The 22,756-nt window shown below is 35.2% G+C and overlaps 1 protein-coding gene across 1 annotated transcript; it reads right to left on the minus strand.

Annotated features, from left to right (window-relative positions):
- Positions 1-1,789: 1,789 nt before the first annotated feature.
- Positions 1,790-19,530, minus strand: LOC128645530 (keratin, type I cytoskeletal 47 kDa-like). The gene is made up of 8 exons (XM_053698572.1): positions 18,494-19,530; positions 17,691-17,773; positions 11,765-11,921; positions 11,038-11,199; positions 8,944-9,069; positions 8,327-8,538; positions 6,258-6,562; positions 1,790-2,048 (listed from the first exon to the last, which is right to left on the minus strand). The coding sequence occupies exons 1-8, from the start codon at positions 19,145-19,147 to the stop codon at positions 1,948-1,950; spliced, it is 1,800 nt and encodes a 599-aa protein (XP_053554547.1). The 5' UTR covers positions 19,148-19,530; the 3' UTR covers positions 1,790-1,947.
- Between the last annotated feature and the right edge of the window lie 3,226 nt (positions 19,531-22,756).

A 22,756-nucleotide genomic window follows, 5' to 3' on the forward strand; every position in this document is an offset into this window, starting at 1 on the left:
TGACTAGACTGTCCCTTTAACTTTCCCTCTTCTGAATATAAAATTTGAATATCAAAGGCAGCAGTAACATTTGGGTCCATCCCTGTAGGCTTCAATGTAATATTAAGGGCCAGATTAGGAGTGGGGTTTATTGCAGGTGTTTGCACTCATCAGGTTTACCACTCGTATTACAAGTTGAAAGTAAATGTGATCGCTTGAGCACAATCGGAATTTACTCTTGAATAATTACCGCGACCTCAGGGCTCTGGTTAACTGTTTCACAAAACACAAAAGTGACACAAAATACGTCAAAAATACATTACAACGTACAGTTACACTCATAATAACACTGTCTAATAGAAATTATTTAAAAAAATATTGCATAAAAAAGTTATAAGGGCTCAAAGAGGTCTCAGATGTTTGAAAAAAACTAAACAAAGGTAGACAAAGGGCTTTAACATTGAGACATTAATATTAACATAAATATATATTCAGTATATGTATAGTCAAATCACAGAACCAAGCACTCACGTTTCTCTGGTCTGGCCAGGGTGCTGGCGCATAAGTAGCATTTATATCAAATAGAGACCGCACTCACTGTGCTTACTTTGTGATAGCAATCACTGATTTTTTGTTTTGATGTTTCGTGGTCTCCCCTTTCTCAAACATAAACTATATATATATATAAATAGATGCACTTGAGCCCTTTGCAGTTAAAGGAACATGAAAGCCCAAAATGTTTAAATTTTAAACAACTTTCACATTTACTTCTATTATCAAATTTGCTTCATTCTCTTGTTATCCATTACTGAAGGAACAGTATTGCACTACTCGCAGCTAACTGAGCACATCTAGTTAGCCAATCACAAGAGACAAATGTGTGTAGGCACCAATCATCAGCTAGCTCCCACTAGTGTAGGACATGTGCGTATTCTTTTTCAACAAGGGCAACCAAGAGAACAAAGTACGTTTGAAAATAGAAGTTAATTTAAAAGTCTCCTAAAATACCATGAACTAATTGAATCATGCAAGATTAATTTTGGCTTTCATATCCCTTTAAGTAGATGAAAACATGTAAAAGCATATTTAAGCAATATTCATATTTAATAAAAAGTTTAACTGTGTATTAACTGTAAATATTTCACATTCCAGTGTTCTTCACATAGCAGAATATGTTCTAAGTATTTATAAATAGATATTCATATATATATATATATATATATATATATATATATATATATATATATATATATATATATATCTGTATATATCTATAACTATATATAATCATGTATATATATATATATATATATATATATATATAGGTATAGATATATATTGTACCAAAATACCATCATATATATGTAGAAATATGTATTTATGAATAAAAAAAACATATTCTTCTATTAGAAGAACATTGGAATGTGAAATATTCATATTTCCATGAGAATATGCGATCAGGTTTACGTGAACGCACGCACAATATTATAACTTTGGCTTTTCGGTTTAGTGTGAGAGCAAAAACAGGTTACTTTCAACACATAATACGAGCGCAACCTGACGAGCACAAAAAACTTACTTCTAGCGCATGTTAATGCTCGAGCGGGAGCGTTAAATAGCGCTACACTCGTAACCTGGCCTTAAATGTTATATTTGAATGCTACATTCTGTATTTGAATGTTACCATTCATTAATTTAGAAATTCAAATGGAAAAACAATGTCAAGGGGAACATTTATGCTAACATTTGAATATGAAAAAGTAAATATTTGCCCATTCCAAGTGAAAACATTATGACCCATCCCCCCGAATACACACAGACTTTGTTTAATTTGCACCAGAAAGAAAGTTTAACATAGTATAAAGTTGAGAGTACTTATAGTAATTTGCTGTAAATGACATCAGTATAATGAGAAAGCTTCAAAACCAACGTTTTTGTTATGCAAATGTTTTCTTGTTCCTTTTTCCTTTAATTGAAAAGCTGTTCTGATTCTTCTACTTGTTTTGATACAACATTTCCATCGTGCAACACCTCAGTTATTTTTATTATCTTGAGAGTTTTTACTGGTGCTATAAAAAGAAAAACAAAATAAAAAAATAGTCATTTTTTAATTACCACATATATAAATAAATAAAGATTTTTCTTTTAAAAGTTATACAGATTCTCAACCAGATAAAGAATAGCTGCTGCAGATTTGAATGACATATGATGCTGGATCAGATGTAAAGATCTTAGTCATTCTCATTTTTTGAACAATAAACTTAGAGGGACATTAAACACTAAATGAATGCTAGATAGAATGATGCGTTCAAAGAAAAGATAAACCTGAGAATAAGATGTAGATGCATTTTTTAGTTTCTTTAGCTGCTTAAATACTGAAACAATAAATGTAAAGTTTTAGGCCCCTATTTATCATAGGTCTTGCGGACCTGATCCGACAGTGCGGATCAGGTCCGCAAGATCTCGCTAAATGCGGAGAGCAATATGCTCTCCGCATTTAACATTACACCAGCAGCTCACAAGAGCTGCTGGTGCAACGCCGCCCCCTGCTGACCCGCGGCCAATCGGCCGCCAGCAGGGAGGTGTCAATCAACCCGATCGCATTCGATCGGGTTGATTTCCGGCGATTCCTGTCCGCCTGCTCAGAGCAGGCGGACAGGGTTATGGAGCTGCTTCATAACTTGTGTTTCTGGCGAGTCTGAAGATTCGCCAGAAACACAGCCCTTCAAGCTCCATACGGAGCTTGATAAATATGGGCCTTAGTGTCTATAAAACAATGGAAACTGTCATTTCGTAACTTAGGCTGTGGCCTCTTAGGGACAGTTATAAATAGGTCACTAGAAAGTGCTGCTAATGGCTGTGTGGAATATAACAATGTTCTGCGCTTCCACTTTTAACAGGAATTGAAAAGCTCACAATTCCAGAATGGAATTACTGGAAAGGGGGACAAAATAAGAGTTTATATATATGTGTATATATATATATATATATATATATATATATATATATATATATATATATATATATATATATATAGTTTATAGTATATCAGAGTATATCAGAGTTTATATATATATATATATACATATATATATATAGTTTATAGTATATCAGAGTATATCAGAGTTTATATATATATATATATATATATATATATATATATATATATATATAGTTTATAGTATATCAGAGTATATCAGAGTTTATATATATATATATATATATATAGTTTATAGTATATAAGAGTATATCAGAGTTTATATATATATATATATATATATATATATATATATATATATAGTTTATAGTATAACAGAGTATATCAGAGTATATATATATATATATATATATATATATATATATATATATATATATATAGTTTATAGTATATCAGAGTTTATATATATATATATAGGGACTTAATAAAGTAGAAGCTGAAAGCATTTTCCACAAAAAAATAAATGCCAAACCAAGGGGTCACAATCTAAAGTTACAGGGTGGCAAATTCAGGAGAAATGTGAGGAAGCATTTTTTTACAGAAAGGGTGGTGGACTCTTGGAATAAACTTCCATTTGAAGTGGTAAACACAAAGGGGGCAATTTATCATGCCCTGAATGTGGCCAGATACATACATCTGTTTCCGTGTGAGCCTTCAGCTTCGCCGGAAACAGGAGTTAAGAAGCAGCGGTCTTAAGACCGCTGCTCCTTAACTCGTACACCACCTCTGAGGCGGCGGGAAGCAATCAGCCTGATCAGGTATGATCAGGTTAATTGATTTAAGTGAAGCCCCCTGCTAGCGACCGATTGGCCGTGAATCTGCAGGGGGGGGCGGCATTGCACAAGCAGTTCACCAGTACTGCTTGTGCAATGTTAAATGCCAAAAGCATATGCTACAGCGGATCATGTCCATCCGACTCTTAATAAATCGGCCCCAAAGACTGTAAAGTAATTAAAAAATGCCTGGGACATGCTTAAGGCTTTCCTAAGAAAAAAGTAACATGTAAAAAGGGTTGACTTGATGGGCCTTTTTGGTTCTTATCTACTGTCAAATTCTATATATATGATTTATCATTTTATATTTCCATCTCAAAGTGTTTAATGTCCCTTTAAAGTAAATTGTAACTAGTTAAAAGGCTGTCATTCAAGTCCGTTAAATCGGGAATTTAATCAACTTGTGATAATAAATACTCATAGACAATGGGCTATTGTAATTCATACAGTATTGCTAATAAAGAGTGAGCAGAATGCTAGCCTGTGTAGTGTTGAAATCTGCAACCTGGCGGAATGTGCGACTGTGACGTCACCACATTCCTTAGCGTACACGTGACTGGTTGACCACCAATCACCTGCTAGAGACACCTCCTTCGTCACGGTCGCACATTCCATTGGGTCGCCTGACTCACACTACTGTCTCTAAGCGACCTACACATTGAAGGCATCTGAGTGCTCACATTGATCCGGATGGGAAAATTATACAAGAAAAGGAGCTTTACTATTGCGTTGTGCTCTTTTATTCTCCTAAAGCAGCTTATCTCTAAAGTACTACACCGGAGGCAGAGTGAAGATGTTGCTTGTGTATGAGGGTGACATAAAGATCTATAGCACAGTGAGCTGCCTGGTGACTGAGTGCAAGGGGAGAAGGCGACACGAGAAAGTAGATGTGTGTAGTAAAGATGGAGGATGTGAACCCAGAAAGTGAATATGCACAGAGATTCAAATAGAAATATCTAATATTGAGGGCTGCCCAATAGAAGCTGAAGATAGGGAAGGGTGTAAATAAAATATACACAAAATGAGTGTGATGAAGATGGCGAGAATCAGCCTTTTGCAGAGACAATAAGTGCATAGGTGTGGAGTATGAGAAAGCTTTAAAAGAGAGTAATTTGTTTCAGAAACAGATGATAATGTAGAGGTGTCTTTTTTAGCCTGTTTTTTGGGAGTACAAACAATTGTGGGTTTCATGACCCTTTAAAAGATATGTCTCTGTGCTATAGGTCTTTATGTCACCCTCATACACAAGCAACGTCTTCACTCTGCCTCCGGTGTAGTAAGTTGCTTTAGAAGAATAAAAGAGCACAATGCAATACTGAAGCTCCTTTGCTTGAAGAAATTTCCCACCCGGATCAATGTGAGCACTCAGATGCCTTCAATGCGTAGGTCGCTTAGTGACAGTAGTGCAACTCAGGTGACAAGACAGAATGTGCGACCGTGACGGAAGGAGGTGTCTCTAGCAGGTGATTGGTGGTCAACCAGTTACATGTGCGCTGAGGAATGTGGTGACGTCACGGTCGCACATTCCCTTGGGTCGCAGATTTCGACACTACACCTGCAAAAAAAACAGACAAACAAACAAGAACACTTGGCTGAGCTTTGAAGATGCAATACATACAACTGTTTAAACAGCTCAATACATTTGCACTTTACCCTGTGTTTTCAATTTGCAAAATAGCTAAAGAAGATAAAATGCTGCAATTGTTTGATCTATATAGGTGGCTAGTTTACAAGTGGAGTGGAACTGATAGAGCAGGGTGATATTTAATGTGACCACCATTTTTTAAAGTGCCATATACTTTTTAAAGGGACATGATCTATGATCAGGTGCTGGACTGGAAAGGTGCTGAAAGGTATATATATGTATGTGTGTGTGTATTTGTGTATATGTATATACTGTATGTGTTTATATGTGTATGTGCAGTGTTTAAAACTTAGATTTCAATAGAAAGCCAAAATTGAAAGTTAGTGAAGAACTCCACTATTTGACTTTTGGCTTACTGCACCTTCAGCTTAAGCATACTTTCGGCTTAGAGATTAAGCAATAGCTCAAGCATTTTTCAGTGCACCCCTTTAGAAGTCTATTATGTGAGGGATGTTGCGCATTTTGCTTTTAACTGAGGGCCTGATTATGAAAAATTTGCAACAATGGAGCAAAAACACAACAACTTTGGCATTTTTTAACCTTATATTGTAATTTAGGGCTTTCTCCTATACATACAGGACCCTGCATAGTGAGATAAACACCTCTCATCATAAAATTTGTGTCTCTAAAATTCTTCGAGGGGCGTTGTCGTACTGACGAGACTTCTTAGAACATCTTGCCTGAACAGAGAGCTTTAGATCATTGGGCTCTGATTCTTAAGTAATGGAATTTGCAAAGCTGAAATGGATTTCATTTGAGAAATCCCTCTAATAGCTAATAATCAACTATAAGGTGAATTTACATTTCTCTGTTAAAGGCAAGCACCCTGGTACCAAAAGCCTTATTAGTGTTAACTGTTTACCCTCTGATCCTGGACTTCCAGAGCCTGTAGAAATTTGACTTCCAGTATAGCCATATGCACCAGAGCTTTGGTCTCTGGAATTAGCACTTTCAGTACCAGAAGACACTGATGAACTAGAGTCTTGACTTCCATAACTAGAGGAATCTGAGGTGCCAGAACCTAAAACACTTGATCTCAAACTTTGAGTGGAAGAGGTTTCCAACCTTGAGTTTTGAATTGTAGTGGTCTGGGTGTTAGAGCTGGAGCTTTGTGTTGCACTTTGTCCTGAACTTCCCTGTCTTGAATTCTTCCCAGTATCAAATTCTCTGTTGAAAATGAATAACAATAGTTTGGTGATTTCCAATTACATCCCATTTGTATCACTCTTTTATATACAACTAGATATATTAAACAGATTTTACTTCTTGTAACAATATGAGTAAACAGTGTTTAGTTAATTTAAGCTTTTGAAATACATACCAAGGGGCCCATTTAACAAGCTCTGTAGGGCTCTGAGCAGGCGGACAGGAATCGCCAGAAATCAACTTGATCGAGTACGATTGGGTTGATTGACACCCCCCTGCTGGTGAGTCTGCAGGGGGCGGCATTGCACCAGCAGCTCTTGTGAGCTGGTGGTGCAATGCTGAATACGGAGAGCGTATTGCTCTCCGCATTCAGCGAGGTCTTTTGGACCTGATCCGCAGTGTCGGATCAGGTCTGCAAGACCTTTCTTAAATAGGGGCCCAAATGTGTATACTGTACATTATCTTACCTGCTTACTATCTATCTATCTATCTATCTATCTATCTATCTATCTATCTATCTAAATGTATGCTCATTCCCATGCTTAAAACAGGTAAGAATACATTACTTACAGTTTTGCTGCATATTTAAATATTTTTATAATAGCTTGTAAAACCTTAAAGTACTCCATTTGTTTCTCTCATTTCTCCCAATACCTTTCTCTTCACAAACCTTAAAGCCTCCATTCTACCCTTCCTGGTCTTACTACAGTTTTTCCAATTTGTAAAGGCATTGGAAAAATTCTTGAATTCTGGCCATAAAATATCTGTCTATCTATGTATCAATGGACTGATCTGTTAGTACATTCATCCCTCTACCAATCTATCTATCTATCTATCTATCTATCTATCTATCTATCTATCTATCTATCTACATGTATAGGCTCATACTCATGGCTACAAAGGTAAAAGTAAACTGCTTAAAGCTATTCAAATACAATTTTATTTTAAAAAGATTTAAAACCTGCCCAGAGTGCATTCCATATGATGAGTTAAAGTTGTGACTCATGAACAGGGTGACAGCTATTTGACACAAGCTTTGAATTTGGTAGCAATGCTACTTTTGAGGAATTTATACTTTTTTTTGCACTAAACAAATTCAGAAACAGCTCTTTCTAACCTCTACCCTATCTACGTCTTACTACTTGCTATTATGTTGATTCACTGGAGTATTATAACTAACCTCAAACCTATTCAAGATCCCCATTTGTTACTATATTATTATATTGATCCTTTAACTAAAGAATGTAGTAGTGTGAGAAATGGGTTCCATAACAGCAAACTACCGACTGGTCGGACTGGAAAGGCTTGACAAGGGTGTTTGCAAATCTACTTCACTAAATCTCTCTTATATCTTCATTGTTTTGTAAATATATTTCATAGAATCACACAGAGATTGTAGAAATCATAGAGACTGCATAGAGCTGTTAAAACATGTGCTCAATAAATATAGTTATTATCATCTCCAAGCCAGCGGTTAAAAGTCCAAAAATATGTGCATGCGATTTAAATAGCTACCATGATTGGAATATATGACTTAATTTTGCAGCCTGTGAGCCCTTTCGTGCAGGCTTTTTCATGCACAATTTTATACTTTGACTCATCCAGGATGATTGGAAACCCTGTAATCACGTAATTGGTTGTGAGAGAGTAGGGGGAGGGGTTGCACAAGAAGAGGCAAATGCTACCATGTAAGCCCAGAATAAGGGTGGTCAGGTTCCCTGCCTAAAACCTTGGCCACCAGCTATTTATGTCAACCATAGTGTAAAATACAATATATATGATTACCCTTCTTCTAGAAGTTTCTGATAAGTTTCAATTTCCTTCTCAAGACGAGCTTTAATGTCCAATAGTTGCTCATACTCTGACTTCTGACAATCAACATCATGTTTTATTTGAGACAGTTGTTCTTCCAAGCTACTTATTACAGTCTGAATTTGTGATATCTGTAGACAGTAGTTTCCTTCTTTTTCTGCTAATGAACCCTCCAACGACTTTTTCTGTTAATAAAAATGAAAAATATATTTAAAAAAAAAAATAATAGGAAAATATTATTTTGTTTTTCCAGTCTGCATCCCCCATTTTAATCCATCATAATTGTTTTGTTTTTTTCCTATTGTGCACATCCATTTCCAGCCATCAGAATTTATGTGCAGAAAAATGACATGCAAACTTATTTTTAAGCTTTTCCAATACATTAACATAACCTTTTTTTTTTTTAAACTTCTCAAATTAGGTTCCTTTCAAAGTGTTTTCTGGTATTTTGACAGAACTTCACAGAAAAAGACACTTTGTATAGAAATTCTAATAGATTGGATAAAGGCATTTATGTTATATGACATAAGTTTGGTGGATAAGAAATATTATGGATTCACTTATTATTATATTATTTCAATAGCCTTTACCATGGCAAGCTGAGACTGTAATTCAATTTCCAAAGACTGGAAAGTTCTTCTCAATTCTGTTATCTCTGTCTTGCTTGATTGCACTTGCTGCACCCCAGCAGAAATTTCTTTCGTTATTTCTCTGCTCTGTTGGAGTGGAAAAAAGAAGAAAAGGAAAACAAAACAAAATAACAAACAGACAACAAAAAAGAAATACTAGGGCTAGATTTAAAGTGTCACACTAACTGTTGCGTGCAAACATCTTTTTTTTGCCCTACAGAAATAGCACATATATTACAAGTAAATGCGATCGCATGCACACAATCACAATTTACTCTTGTCGGGTAAGACTGAAACTCTCACGTAAAAGGGTAGCATGTTAACAAAAAGTTACACTAAACAAAGCATAAATACTTTTAAAATGACAGTTATACTCATATAAACACTATCTGATACAATTATTCATATAATTATTAAAAAGTTATAAGGGTAAAAATAATATATGTATATGACAATGTTTGACTGCAAGGTGATATATTTTATATATACATAAATATACATGTCTAAATATGTGTATGTAAATATACATACATATATATATATATATATATATATATATATATATATATATATGTATGTGTGTGTGTGTGTGTGTGTGTGTGTGTGTGTTCATATGTATGTATTTTACTGTATATTTACTGCACATATTTCACATTCCAATGTTCTTCACATACAGGATAATGTAATTTTTTATTGTAAATACATATTTCTATATTTAGCTATATATACCTATACCTGTATATCTATTTCTATAGATATATAGGTATAGATATCTAGTTTACATTAACATTATCAGATATATATATAGAAATATATATTTAATAAAAAAAATTGAAAAAAACTCTATGTGAAGATCAAAGGAATGTAAAATGTGCGTAAATCACTTCAGGGTTCACAATTTAAGTCTAATGGGGTGTTGGGTTAGCACATATTAAAAATTAGTCAACTAAAGGCTCGTTATTAAAATATAAAAAATATTAATAATAATTATTACAAATTATTATAGATACTGTAGAAAATTCTAACTAATCTATAAAATATATACAGTATATATTTGTTTTATAGTATCTACTGTATAATAATTTTTAATAATTATTATTATTGCTTTTTTTTAAATAATTTATATGTAATATTTAAATTACGTGCTTTAAGGTTAGTCATTTTTAATGTCAGCTAGGCAGACACAGTGTTAGGCCTAAATCCCGATCCCTGAAGCAATCTGCGCATATTTTAAATTCCTATGTTTTCCACATATATCTGAAAATGTTAATGTAAAACATATTTATAGGAATGGGTATACAGGTATAGGTATATACAAATATATTTACAAATGTGTATTTACAATGAAAATTACTTTAAAGGGACACTGAACCCAAATTTTTTCTTTTGTGATTCAGATAGAGCATGCAATTATAAGCAACTTTCTAATTTACTCCTATTATCAAATTTTCTTAATTCTCTTGGTAAGTTTATTTGAAAAGCAAGAATTGCTTTTGGCGAACAACCTGGGTTGTCCTTGCTGATTGGACAGCACCAGTAAACAAGTGCTGTCCATGGTTCGGAACCAAAAATTTGCTGCCTTCTTAGCTTAGATGCCTTCTTTTTCAAAGTAAGATAGCAAGAGAACGAAGAAAAATTGATAATAGAAGTAAATTAGAAAGTTGCTTAAAATTGCTTGCTCTGTTTGAATCATGAAAGAAAACATTTGGGTTCAGTGTCCCTTTAACATTGGAATGTGAAATATTCATAACTCCTGTTGGGTTAGTGCGTGAGTAATCTGTGTTGTTTTTTCTTCTGTGCTCTCCGTTGAAGTCTATGGGGAGAATAAATTAACATGGTCGCACTATTCTAAGTCCTTTGGTTAGTGTATGTCAGGTTTTGCTTGTACGCAAACTTTTTACTTTTAACTTGTAATTCGCGTGCTACTCAAATGCGTGCAAAAAGCTCGAGCAAAAGCGCTAAATAGCACACCACTTGTAATCTAGCCATTATTGTCTTTTCTAAAATGTTCACCCTAACACTAATAAACAGAAGAGAAAAAAAGAGTAGATTTACAATTTTGTTGAAATAGTCTTCGGTTTGTTTGCGGTTCCTCTCTGCAATAGCTTCGTATTCCGCTCTCATATTATTCAGAATATGGGTTAAATCCTTCCCTGGAGCTGTATCCATTTCTACGTTGACTTGGCCAACAGTGGTGTCCTGGTTAATTAGTATCTCCTAAACAGAATATATATATATCACTATACAGGTATACCTCACTTTACAGCGCTTCACTTTACAGCGCTTCGCTAATACAGTGCTTTGTGGAGCTGAAGTTCAACCTCCAAGGATTTTAAAACAGTGCTGTAATCTTCGTAAGATTGTAAGAAAAGTGACTGGCACCATGTTATTATGCTTAGTTCACTCTGTTTACAGCATTACAGTGCAATCTGTGTCTCAGTGCTATACTCTGGCAAATTGTACTACAGTGATTGTCACTATTTTACAGGTACAGTATTTATTGAATACTGTGCTGTGCAAGTGTTAAACTAAACTTAGTGCTATTGTACACCTAATATAAGTTAGTTAAAACATGTTTTTAAGTTTTTAAACACACTGGCAAGTGAAAAGAAAGCTAAAACTGCCTTGTTTCACTTTAAGGTGGTTTTCACTTTACAGCGGGGCTCCGGTCCCTAACCCGCTGTATGAGCGGGGTATACCTGTATGTTAATTCTGAAAAATGATTCTAAAGATATAATACAAGTAGTCTTCTCAAAGTCATTAAGAGCTTAAAGAAAAATACCTCCTTGTGATTCTTCTTGAGGAAAGTAAGTTCTTCAGTCAGGCTTTCCACCTGGGATTCCAGATCCGCTTTAGTCAAAGTAAGCTCATCAAAGACTTTGCGAAGTCCATTAATATCGGCCTCAACACTCTGACACTGAGGAACTTCATTCTCATACCAGAAATACGCAAATAGTGTTACATTATTTTTTGCTTAAATATGTTAAATCTATGATAAAATATTAACATTGATATTGGGAAGAATGTCTATGCATAAGAATAAGAGAAAGGAAGCAAAACACTTAATACGAAAGTAATCTAGATCAGTGTTTTTCAACCAGTGTGCCGTGGCACACTAGTGTGCCGTGAGAGATCCTCAGGTGTGCCGCGGCAGACTGACAACAGTGCGGGGGTGTTTGTGAATGAATGTCAATATGTCATGTATAGTTTGTAGGAGGCATGGCATGACAGCACAGTACAGTGTGTGTATATATATATATATATATATATATATATATATTGTATATATATCCTGTATTAGGCTACAATGTGTGATTTTGTAAAATTTTGGGATGGTGGTGTGCCACAGGATATTTTAATGTAAAAAAGTGTGCCACGGCAAAAAAAAGGTTGCAAATCACTGATCTAGATTGTAAGCTCTTCGGAACAGGGTCATCCTTTTCTTTCTCCTGTATTGCTTTGTTTTGTTTAGTCTCTTTTATGTATATTATGTATATTTCTTTTTTTTTTACTATAATTCAGTGTCAAAGGGGCTTATTTATTATTGTGCGAGCGGACATGATCCGATATTGCGGATCATGTCCACTGCACATCGATAAATGCAGACAGCATACACTCTCGGCATTTATCATTACACCAGCAGTTCTTGTGAACTGCTGGTGCAATGCCGCCCCCCTGCAGATTTGGGGCCAATCAGCCGCTAGCAGAAGTGTCATTCAACCCAATCGTATTCGATCGGGTTGATTTCTGGCGATGTCTGTCTGCCACCTCAGAACAGGCGGAGAAGTTATGGAGCAGCGGCCTTTAGACTGCTGTTTCATAACTTCTGTTTCCGGCAAGCCTGGAGGCTCGCCAGAAACACGGGGCATCAAACTCCATACGGAGCTTGATAAATATACCCCATAGTATACACCTACTTATGTAACCAGTGCTCTTGAGTTGTATTAACTAACTGTGTGAGTCCTTTTTTATTTTTGTTAAAACCCAGAGCAACATGTTTATATGGGAAGCAGGTAACCCCCAACAGTGTAGAGTGTACTTATACACAAACAGTCATACACATATATAGACACCAACATATACAGTGAGACTGAGAGAGTGAAGTAGCAATGGCAAAAACTGCTCAGAATTTGAAAAAAAAATGTCTTAAGCAATCTAAACTTTTCATAGAAGCATGGAACTTCACAGAACAATAATCTTTTCAGAAAGTTAATTTATCTAATCTCTAATAATTTCAAGTCTCTAATAATTTCAAGTGGTTAAGATGGACACTCATACTAGTAAAGTAGCTATATTTGTTTTTGTCCCTGGTGTTTAAATAAAATACGGCTAGATTACAAGTTTTGTCTGTAAAAACTTGCGGAGCTAACGCTCCTTTTTTTTTCCAGCGCACACTTTAAACAACGCTGGTATTACAAGTTTTCTGAATGGCTGGGTTAGACTCCGAAAAGTGAGCGTTGAGCAAATTTAGCGCCACTTCTACCTGTAATACCAGCATTGCTTACGGTAGCGGTAAGTTGGCTAAAACGTGCTCGTGCACGATTTCCCCATAGGAAACAATGGGGCTGAGACGGCTGAAAAAAAACCTAACACCTGCAAAAAAGCAGCGTTCAGCTCCTAATGCAGAACCATTGTTTCCTATAGGAAAACACTTTCTAAGTCTACACCTAACACCCTAACATGAACCCTGAGTCTAAACACCCCTAACCTTACACTTATTAACCCCTAATCTGCCTCCCCCGACATCGCTGACACCTGCATAATATTATTAACCCATAATCTGCCGCTCCCCACCTATATTATACTTATGAACCCCTAATCTGCTGCCCCCAACATCGCCGACACCTACATTATAGTTATTAACCCCAATCTGCCGCCCCCAACGTCGCCGCCACCTAACTACAATTATTAACCCCTAATCTGCCGCCACCAACGTCGCCGCCACTATAATAAATGTATTAACCCCTAAACCTAAGTCTAACCCTAACCCTAACACCCCCCTAACTTAAATCTATTTTTAATAAATCTAAATAAAATTACTATAATTAAATACATTTTTCCTATTTAAAAATAAATACTTACCTATAAAATTAACCATAAGATAGCTGCAATATAACGAATAATTACATTGTAGCTATTTTAGGATTTATATTTATTTTACAGGCAACTTTGTATTTATTTTAACTAGGTACAATAGCTATTAAATAGTTAATAACTATTTAATAGCTACCTAGTAAAAATAATTACAAAATTACAAATACACCTAACACTACACTATCAATAAATTAATTAAATAAATTAACTACAATTATCTACAATAAAATACAATTAAATAAACTAAACTATGTACAAAAAAAAACAAACACTAAATTACAAAAAACAAAAAAATATTACAGGAAGTTTAATCTAATTACACCTAATCTAATCCCCCTAATAAAATAAAAACGCCCCCCTAAATAATAAAATTCCCTATCCTAAACTAAATTACAAATAGCCCTTAAAAGGGCCTTTTGCGGGGCATTGCCCCAAAGTAACCAGCTCTTTTACTTGTAAAAAAAAAGAAATACAATACCCCCCCAACATTACAACCCACCACCCACACACACCCTACTCTAAAACCCACCCGATCCCCCCTTTAAAAAAAACTAACACTACCCCATTGAAGATCACCCTACCTTGAGCCATCTTCAGCCAGCTGGGCACCGATGGGGCAGAAGAGGACATCCGGACTGGCACAAGTCTTCATCCGATCGGGGCAGAAGAGGTCCTCCATCCAGCAGAAGTCTTCATCCAAGCGGCATCTTCTATCTTCATCCATCCGGCGCGGAGCGGGTCCATCTTCAAGACATCCGATGCGGAGCATCCTCTTCTTTCTGACGACTAACAATGAATGAAGGTTCCTTTAAATGACGTCATCCAAGATAGAGTCCCTCGAATTCCGATTGGCTGATAGGATTCTATCAGCCAATCGGAATTAAGGTAGGAAAAATACGATTGGTTGAATTAATCAGCCAATCGGATTGAAGTTCAATCCGATTGGCTGATTGGATCAGCCAATAGAATGCAAGGTCAATTCTATTGGCTAATCCAATCAGTCAATGAGATTGAACTTCAATCCAATTGGCTGATTAAATGAACCAATCAGATTTTTCCTACCTTAATTCCGATTGGCTGATAGAATCCAATCAGCCAATCGGAATTTGAGGGACGCCATCTTGGATGATGTCATTTAAAGGAACCTTCATTCGTCGTTAGTCGTTGGAAAGAAGAGGATGCTCCGCGTCGGATGTCTTGAAGATGGACCCGTTCCACGCCGGATGGATGAAAATAGAAGATGCCGCTTGGATGAAGACTTCTGCTGGATGGAGGCCCTCTTCTGCCCCGATCGGATGAAGACTTGTGTCGGTCCGGATGTCCTCTTCTGCCCCATCGGTGCCCGGCTGGCTGAAGACGGCTCAAGGTAGGGTGATCTTCAATGGGGTAGTGTTAGGTTTTTTTAAGGGGGGATCGGGTGGGTTTTAGAGTAGGGGTGTGTGGGTGGTGGGTTGTAATGTTGGGGGGTATTGTATTTCTTTTTTTTACAAGTAAAAGTGCTGATTACTTTGGGGCAATGCCCTGCAAAAAGCCCTTTTAAGGGCTAGTAAAAGAGCTGGTTACTTTGGGGCAATGCCCCGCAAAAGGCCCTTTTAAGGGCTATTTGTAATTTAATTTAGGATAGGGAATTTTATTATTTTGGGGGGCTTTTTTTATTTTATTAGGGGGATTAGATTAGGTTTAATTAGATTAAACTTCTTGTAATATTTTTTTATTTTTTGGAATTTTGTGTTTGTTTTTTTTTTACTATAGTTTAGTTTATTTAATTGTATTTTATTGTAGATAAATGTAGTTAATTTATAAAATTAATTTATTGATAGTGTAGTGTTAGGTGTATTTGTAACTTAGGTTAGGATTTATTTTACAGGTAATTTTGTAATTATTTTAACTAGGTAGCTATTAAATAGTTATTAACTATTTAATAGCTATTGTACCTAGTTAAAATAAATACAAAGTTGCCTGTAAAATAAATATAAATCCTAAAATAGCTACAATGTAGTTATTAGTTATATTGTAGCTATCTTATGGTTTATTTTATAGGTATTTATTTTTAAATAGGAATAATTTATTTAATTATAGAAATTTTATTTAGATTTATTAAAAATAGATTTAAGTTAGCAGGGTGTTAGGGTTAGACTAGGTTTAGGGGTTAATACATTTAATATAGTAGCGGCGACGTTGGTGGCGGCAGATTAGGGTTTAATAATTGTAGGTAGGTGGCGGCAACATTGGGGGCAGCAGATTAGGGGTTAATAAATATAATGTAGGTGCCGGCAATGTTAGGGGCAGCAGATTAGGGGTTCATAGGTATAATGTAGGTTGCGGCGATGTCCGGTCGGCAGATTAGGGGTTAAATTATTTTATTCTAGTGTTTGCGATGTGGGGAGGCCTCGGTTTAGGGGTTAATAGGTAGTTTATGGGTGTTAGTGTACTTTGTAGTACTGTAGTTAACTTAAGAGCTTTATGTTCCGGTGTTAGCCCATAAAACTCTTAACTTCTGACTTTTATATGCGGTAGGAGTCTTGGAGGTAGAGGTTGTACCGCTGACTTCTTCCAAGACTTGTAATACCAGCGTTAGGAAAATCCCATTAAAAGGATAGGATACGCAATTGACTTAAGGGGATTTGCGGTATGGAAAAGTCACGGAAGAAAAGTGAGCGGTATACCCTTTCCTGCCTGACTCGTAATACCAGCGGACGTTAAAAAGCAGCGTTAGGACCCCTTAACGCTGCTTTTTAAAACTAACGCAGAACTTGTAATCTAGGCAATAGTGTCTCATGTGTTAAATGATGTACATTTTAGTTATATGTTCTAAATAATCATGCACACTTCAGGGCATACTCACTGTCAGTACACAGACAATCAAAAACACTATAATATATATGTAGATTTTTTTTCCATCTGTGCTTTGTGTAGACTATTGAATTAAAGGGACAGTTTACTAAAACAATTTATCTCCTTTAATTTGTTCCCAATGATCCACTTTACCTGCTGGAGTGTATTAAATTGTTTACAAGTATTTCCTTTAACCTTATATTGGAATTTAAAATAGTTTATTTAGCCTGTGGCATCCCCACCCATCCTGAAAGTTTTGGGCCAAGCTGTGTTAACACAGCCAGTAGAATAAATTACACTCCCAGTGGGTTATAGAAGAGATAAAAATGTTAATTTTCCATTGTTGTCTCCAAGTATTGGTGATTGGTTTATGGAGAGATATATGATAAAGAAGCAGGTATATGTACACAATGTAATAAAGTAATAGGATCTGATTATGCCTACAAGCTCAACCCATTTTATTAGGTTGTAGCTTCAAAACACAAAATCAGCTCATTCATATACACAAATAAGCCTTAAAAATGGAAACACATTAAGGGAAAAACAATTTTATAGTATACTGTCCCTTTAAGAATCTCTTTGTAAAAAGGGACATTTATGGAGATTTAGTGTTAAAAAATTGTCGGTCTGTCTGTCTATCTGTCTATCTATCTATCTGCCTGTCTGTCTATTTGCTGGTAATTTATTTTTTTTCCTGACTAAAAAAACTTTTTTTTTATTTTGCATAAAGGCTTAAGAACTGATTGCGCATATAAAGAGTAAAGCTAAGCTACACTTACTTCAATTTGAAGTCATCAGCAGCCAGTCTTGCATTGTCAATCTGCAAGACAATGCTAACATTGTCAATGGTAGCAGTGAGTATCTAAAACAGTAAGAGAAAATATTGTAAAACATTATCTCAACATCTAAAATAACTGTACATATGGGTAACTGATGGCTGATCTCATTAAAACCCTGAATATAGCAAAAGCACAAACATTATTGAAGGACATTTTTCTCAGAACTCACCATTTTTAGAATGGTATTATAAAAGGTCATAAGATTACACCACAAAACAGCTGTGTCATGTGATTATCCCTGCTCATTGGATCACTGGCAGTTTCTGCTCTGGAACAGAGGGCTCTATGTGTCCCGAGTGGTACTTTGACAATTTGTTTAACACCTTTGCGAGGGTTAAACACTATGGGGCTGATTTATTAAAGTGCGAGCGGACATGATACAATGTAGCGTATCATTTCCACTGCATACGCTGTCGGCATTTATCATTACACAAGCAGATAATTCGTCCCAATTTTCCCATTATGGTATCATTTTTTACAATATTTTAACATGACTGTAACCATGGATATGGTTTACTTCCTCTCTCACTCTCTCTAACAGTGTGTGTCCCCAACAGCAACTTAAGCAAAAGCTGATTGTAGATAATGAGTCAAAAAGTATATATAAATTAATACATATATATATACATATATATATATATATATATTCTATATTGGAGAATAATATTGTGGTATTAGCACTAAACACTAAAAAAGTAGAATTTTGGTAGTCATCTGATACATACCTACTTTTTAATACACACCTGGTTTTTAAGAACTTGTATTGTTTCATAATATTTTCTGTAATCATTCATGTTTCCATTAGTTGAGCCAGGATGATTCTTTCCATACCATTCCTTAATTTTGGTCTCCAAGTTAGTGTTTGCTTCTTCCAAAGCATGAACCTTGTCCAAGTATGCAGCCAGACGATCATTTAAGTTTTTCAAAGTTTGCTTTCCGTTTCTCGAAAGTAAACCATCACTTCCACTAATGCCTCTGCCGAAGCCACTGCCAAATCCTTCATCAAATTCACCACCAAATCTACCACCCGAGGATCCACCAAAGCCCCCCCTGAAACCACTACCATATCCTTCTTCTTGTACATCAACATACACTCCTCCTGAGCCACCGCTATATCCTCCTCCTGAACTGAACCCAAACCCTCCTTTTGAGCCACCACTACCATATCCAGAAACACCAAAACCTTCTCTATAACTTCCAGCATGGCCACCTCCATAATTGAAGCCCATACCTTCTCCATGACCACTACCCCAATTAACACCTTGTCCATCCAGTCCTCCTCTAATGCCTCCACCAGACCTTTGACTAAAACTCATGCTGCTACTACTGTGAGAAAAATGACTATTGCTACCACCACCAGTTCTTTGACCTGATACCCTGGTCAACCTAAAAGACATGTAGAGGGTTATTTTTCCTACTGATCGAAAAAATGATCTTACAACCTATTATTCAGTCATATATTTATACAAAGAGGTTTTAGGGTGTGCCAAATTGATAAAAAAAAATGACAGCAGAGAATAAATCCTGTCCCATTACTGGGAAAATTATTATTTATATTAGTGTGGTAGATAAAAGCTAATATAATATAAACCTTTCATTAAAATGTTGATGATTTAAACAAGCAACTGATCATTACTTTGTTCCTGTATGACATATTTTAATATGACTCTAGAATTTACATTTTTTTTAAACACATATGCATTTTGAAAAACAAGGTGCTGATGAAGTAGCTTGAAACCAGACCCAGTGGGGAAGATACCTTTATGCTGTCCTAGTCCTATCATCTATCTATCTATCTATCTATCTATCTATCTATCTATCTATCTATCTATCATCTATCTATCATCTATCTATCTAAAAGAAACAATTGTATTTTCAAGTAGGTTCCCACAAGATGTTTTAGATATATTCATGAATGTAAATGATTCATGGCCAAAGCAAATGTAATACATCAGACAAAAGTAATTCAATATCTGCCATGACTGCATATGAAAGTTTTTTTTTTCATTTATTAAACCTATGATAATAAAGGGACATAAAACCCAAATTGTTTATTTCATGATTTAGAAAGAGCATGCAATTTGAAACAACTTTCTAATTTACTTCTATTATCTAATTTGCTTCATTCTCTTGATATACTTTGCTGAAAAGCATATCTAGATAGGCTCAGTAGCTGCTGATTGGTTGCTGCACATAGATGCCTCTTGTGATTGGCTCACCCATGTGCATTGCTATTTCTTCAAGAAACTATATCTAAAGAATCAAGTAAATTTGATAATATAAATAAATTGGAATGTGGTTTAAAATTGTATTCTCTATGTGAATCATGAAAGAACATTTTTGGGTTTAATGTCCCTTTAAATCAGGACATGTGTGCAGACAGTTTTGCTTAATTTTATAACTGTCATTCAAATCTTTTATTGCAATTATAAATTAAAATTTATATTATTTTTAATTTATTTACAAATATATTTTAAAAGTGTTCTTACTTTTACTTTTTAACAAATTCAAAAAAGATGTTTCAACGTGAAGTAAGCAAGAGCAATAACTTTAACATTAAAAAAAAGTCAGACAAGAAATGTCACTTGGGGTTTCAGCAAGTCCAATATGTAGAATTTGGAAAGTAGAAAAATTCTCTTAGAAACAGCCAAAAGCAAGTTTTCAAACTAATTGGAACACTGGCATTAAATTATACCTGTGCCATATATTGTGGAGTTTACACGAGTCAAATGCATTAGATATGATTTACATAAATGAGTTGTCATGCCCCATGAGCATCAATATTTAACATTACAATAAACAACTTGTAGTTACTTAACTTGTCTTTTTATAGAATAACATATCAGCCAAGTCTAAACCATTTTGCTAAACTTGTTTGGTGCAATTGTTTGCTATTTTGGAGGAACCAATAAAAGACAAGGCTAGCCATTGTCATTATGTTAGTACAAACTGCATAGTTTTACAGTTGTTACCGTCTGAATCTAAATAAGGAAGTATATGTATCAGGGTTAGCCTTGATAAATCTGTAGCGTGCATTTTCAGTTCAGATAATTAGAATGCTCCACATTTTCAGATCTCATTTACATGAAAAGGGGGCAAAATAAATTAAGACAATATACTGCAGTTGCTTTACCATGCCTAACTAAACATTACAATCCCTTTAAAGGGACATGAAACCCAAACATTTTCTTTCATAATTCAGAACGACTATACATAAGCAATTTACTTCTATTATCAAATTAATTTCATTCTCTTGGTAATCTTTGTTGAAAAGCATACCTAGGTAGGCTTAGGAGCATAAATAAACTACTGGGAGCTAGCTGATGATTGTTCACTGCACATAAATAGCTTTTGTCATTGGTTTACTAGTTGTATTAAGCTAACTCCCAGTAGTGCATTGCTGCTCCTTCAACAAATGATAACCAGAGAATGTAGCAAACTTAAAAATAAAAGTAAATTGGTAAGTTGTTTAAAAATAAATGCTCTTTCTGAATCATGAAAGAAAAATTGTGGTTTTGTGCCCCTTTAACTTGCTAGCAGTATCCCAACAGCAAAGTTTCACAAGACTTGGTTACTTCAGATTTCAGAACTAATTTTGAACAACGTGGGGGTCGATCCGATAAAAATCGTCGCCCGCAAAAGTCGGCGACGCCAATATTTGCCCGGGTTTGGTATCACATATACGGCGTATCCTAGAAGTTACGCGCGTATATTTCTGCCGTCGCCCGTAATTTTTTGGGCCATAGGCAGGTATACCAAACCAGCGCAGTTTGGTATCCAATATACAGCGTAAGGACTTACGTGGCGAAAATGGAGAAATCTTACTCCATTTTCACCTTGCCACAAAAAGCAGCCGTAAGAAGCCTTACGCTGAGTATTGGAGCCCCGTAACTCTCTAAACTAGCTGCTAAATAAAACCTAACACCTAACGCATGCGCAATGTCTATCTAACTGTCAACCGCGATCTGCTAAATAAAACCTAACACCTAACGCATGTGCAATGTCTATCTCCCTGTCAACCGCGATCCCCCGCCGCAATCCCTTATAAAGTATTTAACCCCTAAACCGCCGCTCACGGACCCCACCACCATCTACATAAACTAACCCCTACTGTGAGCCCCTAAAACCGCCACCATCTAACTGATCTATCCCCTAATGTGAACCCCTTACACCGCCGCCATCTACCTTATCTATCCCCTAATCTGACCCCTTACACCGCCGCCACCTATATAAAAAATATTAACCCCTAATCCCCCTAAAATAATTATCTCTATTACCAGCCCTTAAAAGGGCCTTTTGCGGGGCTTTGCCCCAAAGTAAACAGCTCTTTTGCCCTATAACCTGCCCTCCCTACACCGCCGCCACGTATATTAATAGTATTAACCCCTAATGTAAGCCCCTTACACCGCCGCCATCTATATTAAAATTATTAACCCCTAATTTAATCTACCTACCCCGCCGCCAGCTATATTATCTATATTAACCCTAAGTATATTATAGATTATATAGTTATTACATTATATATATTAACTATATTAACCCTAATTATATTAGGGTTAATATAGTTAATATAGTTACTATAGTATTTATATAAACTATATTAACTCTATCTAACCCTAACACCCCTAACTAAATTCTTATTAAATAAATCTAATTCATATTATAAACTAAAATATTCCTATTTAAATCTAAATACTTACCTATAAAATAAACTCTAAGATAGCTACAATGTAATTAATAATTACATTGTAGCTATGTTAGGGTTTATACTTATTTTACAGGTAAATTGTTAATTATTTTAACTAGGTATAATAGCTATTAAATAGTTATAAACTATTTAATAGCTACCTAGTTAAAATAATTACCCAATTACCTGTAAAATAAATCCTAACCTAAGTTACAAATACACCTACACTATCAATAAATTAAATAAACTACAAATATCTATCTAAAAATACAATTAAATAAACTAAACTAAATTACAAAAAAAAAAAAACCACTAAATT

Source organism: Bombina bombina, chromosome 1 (genome assembly GCF_027579735.1).
Source record: "Bombina bombina isolate aBomBom1 chromosome 1, aBomBom1.pri, whole genome shotgun sequence".
Lineage (NCBI taxonomy): Eukaryota > Metazoa > Chordata > Amphibia > Anura > Bombinatoridae > Bombina > Bombina bombina.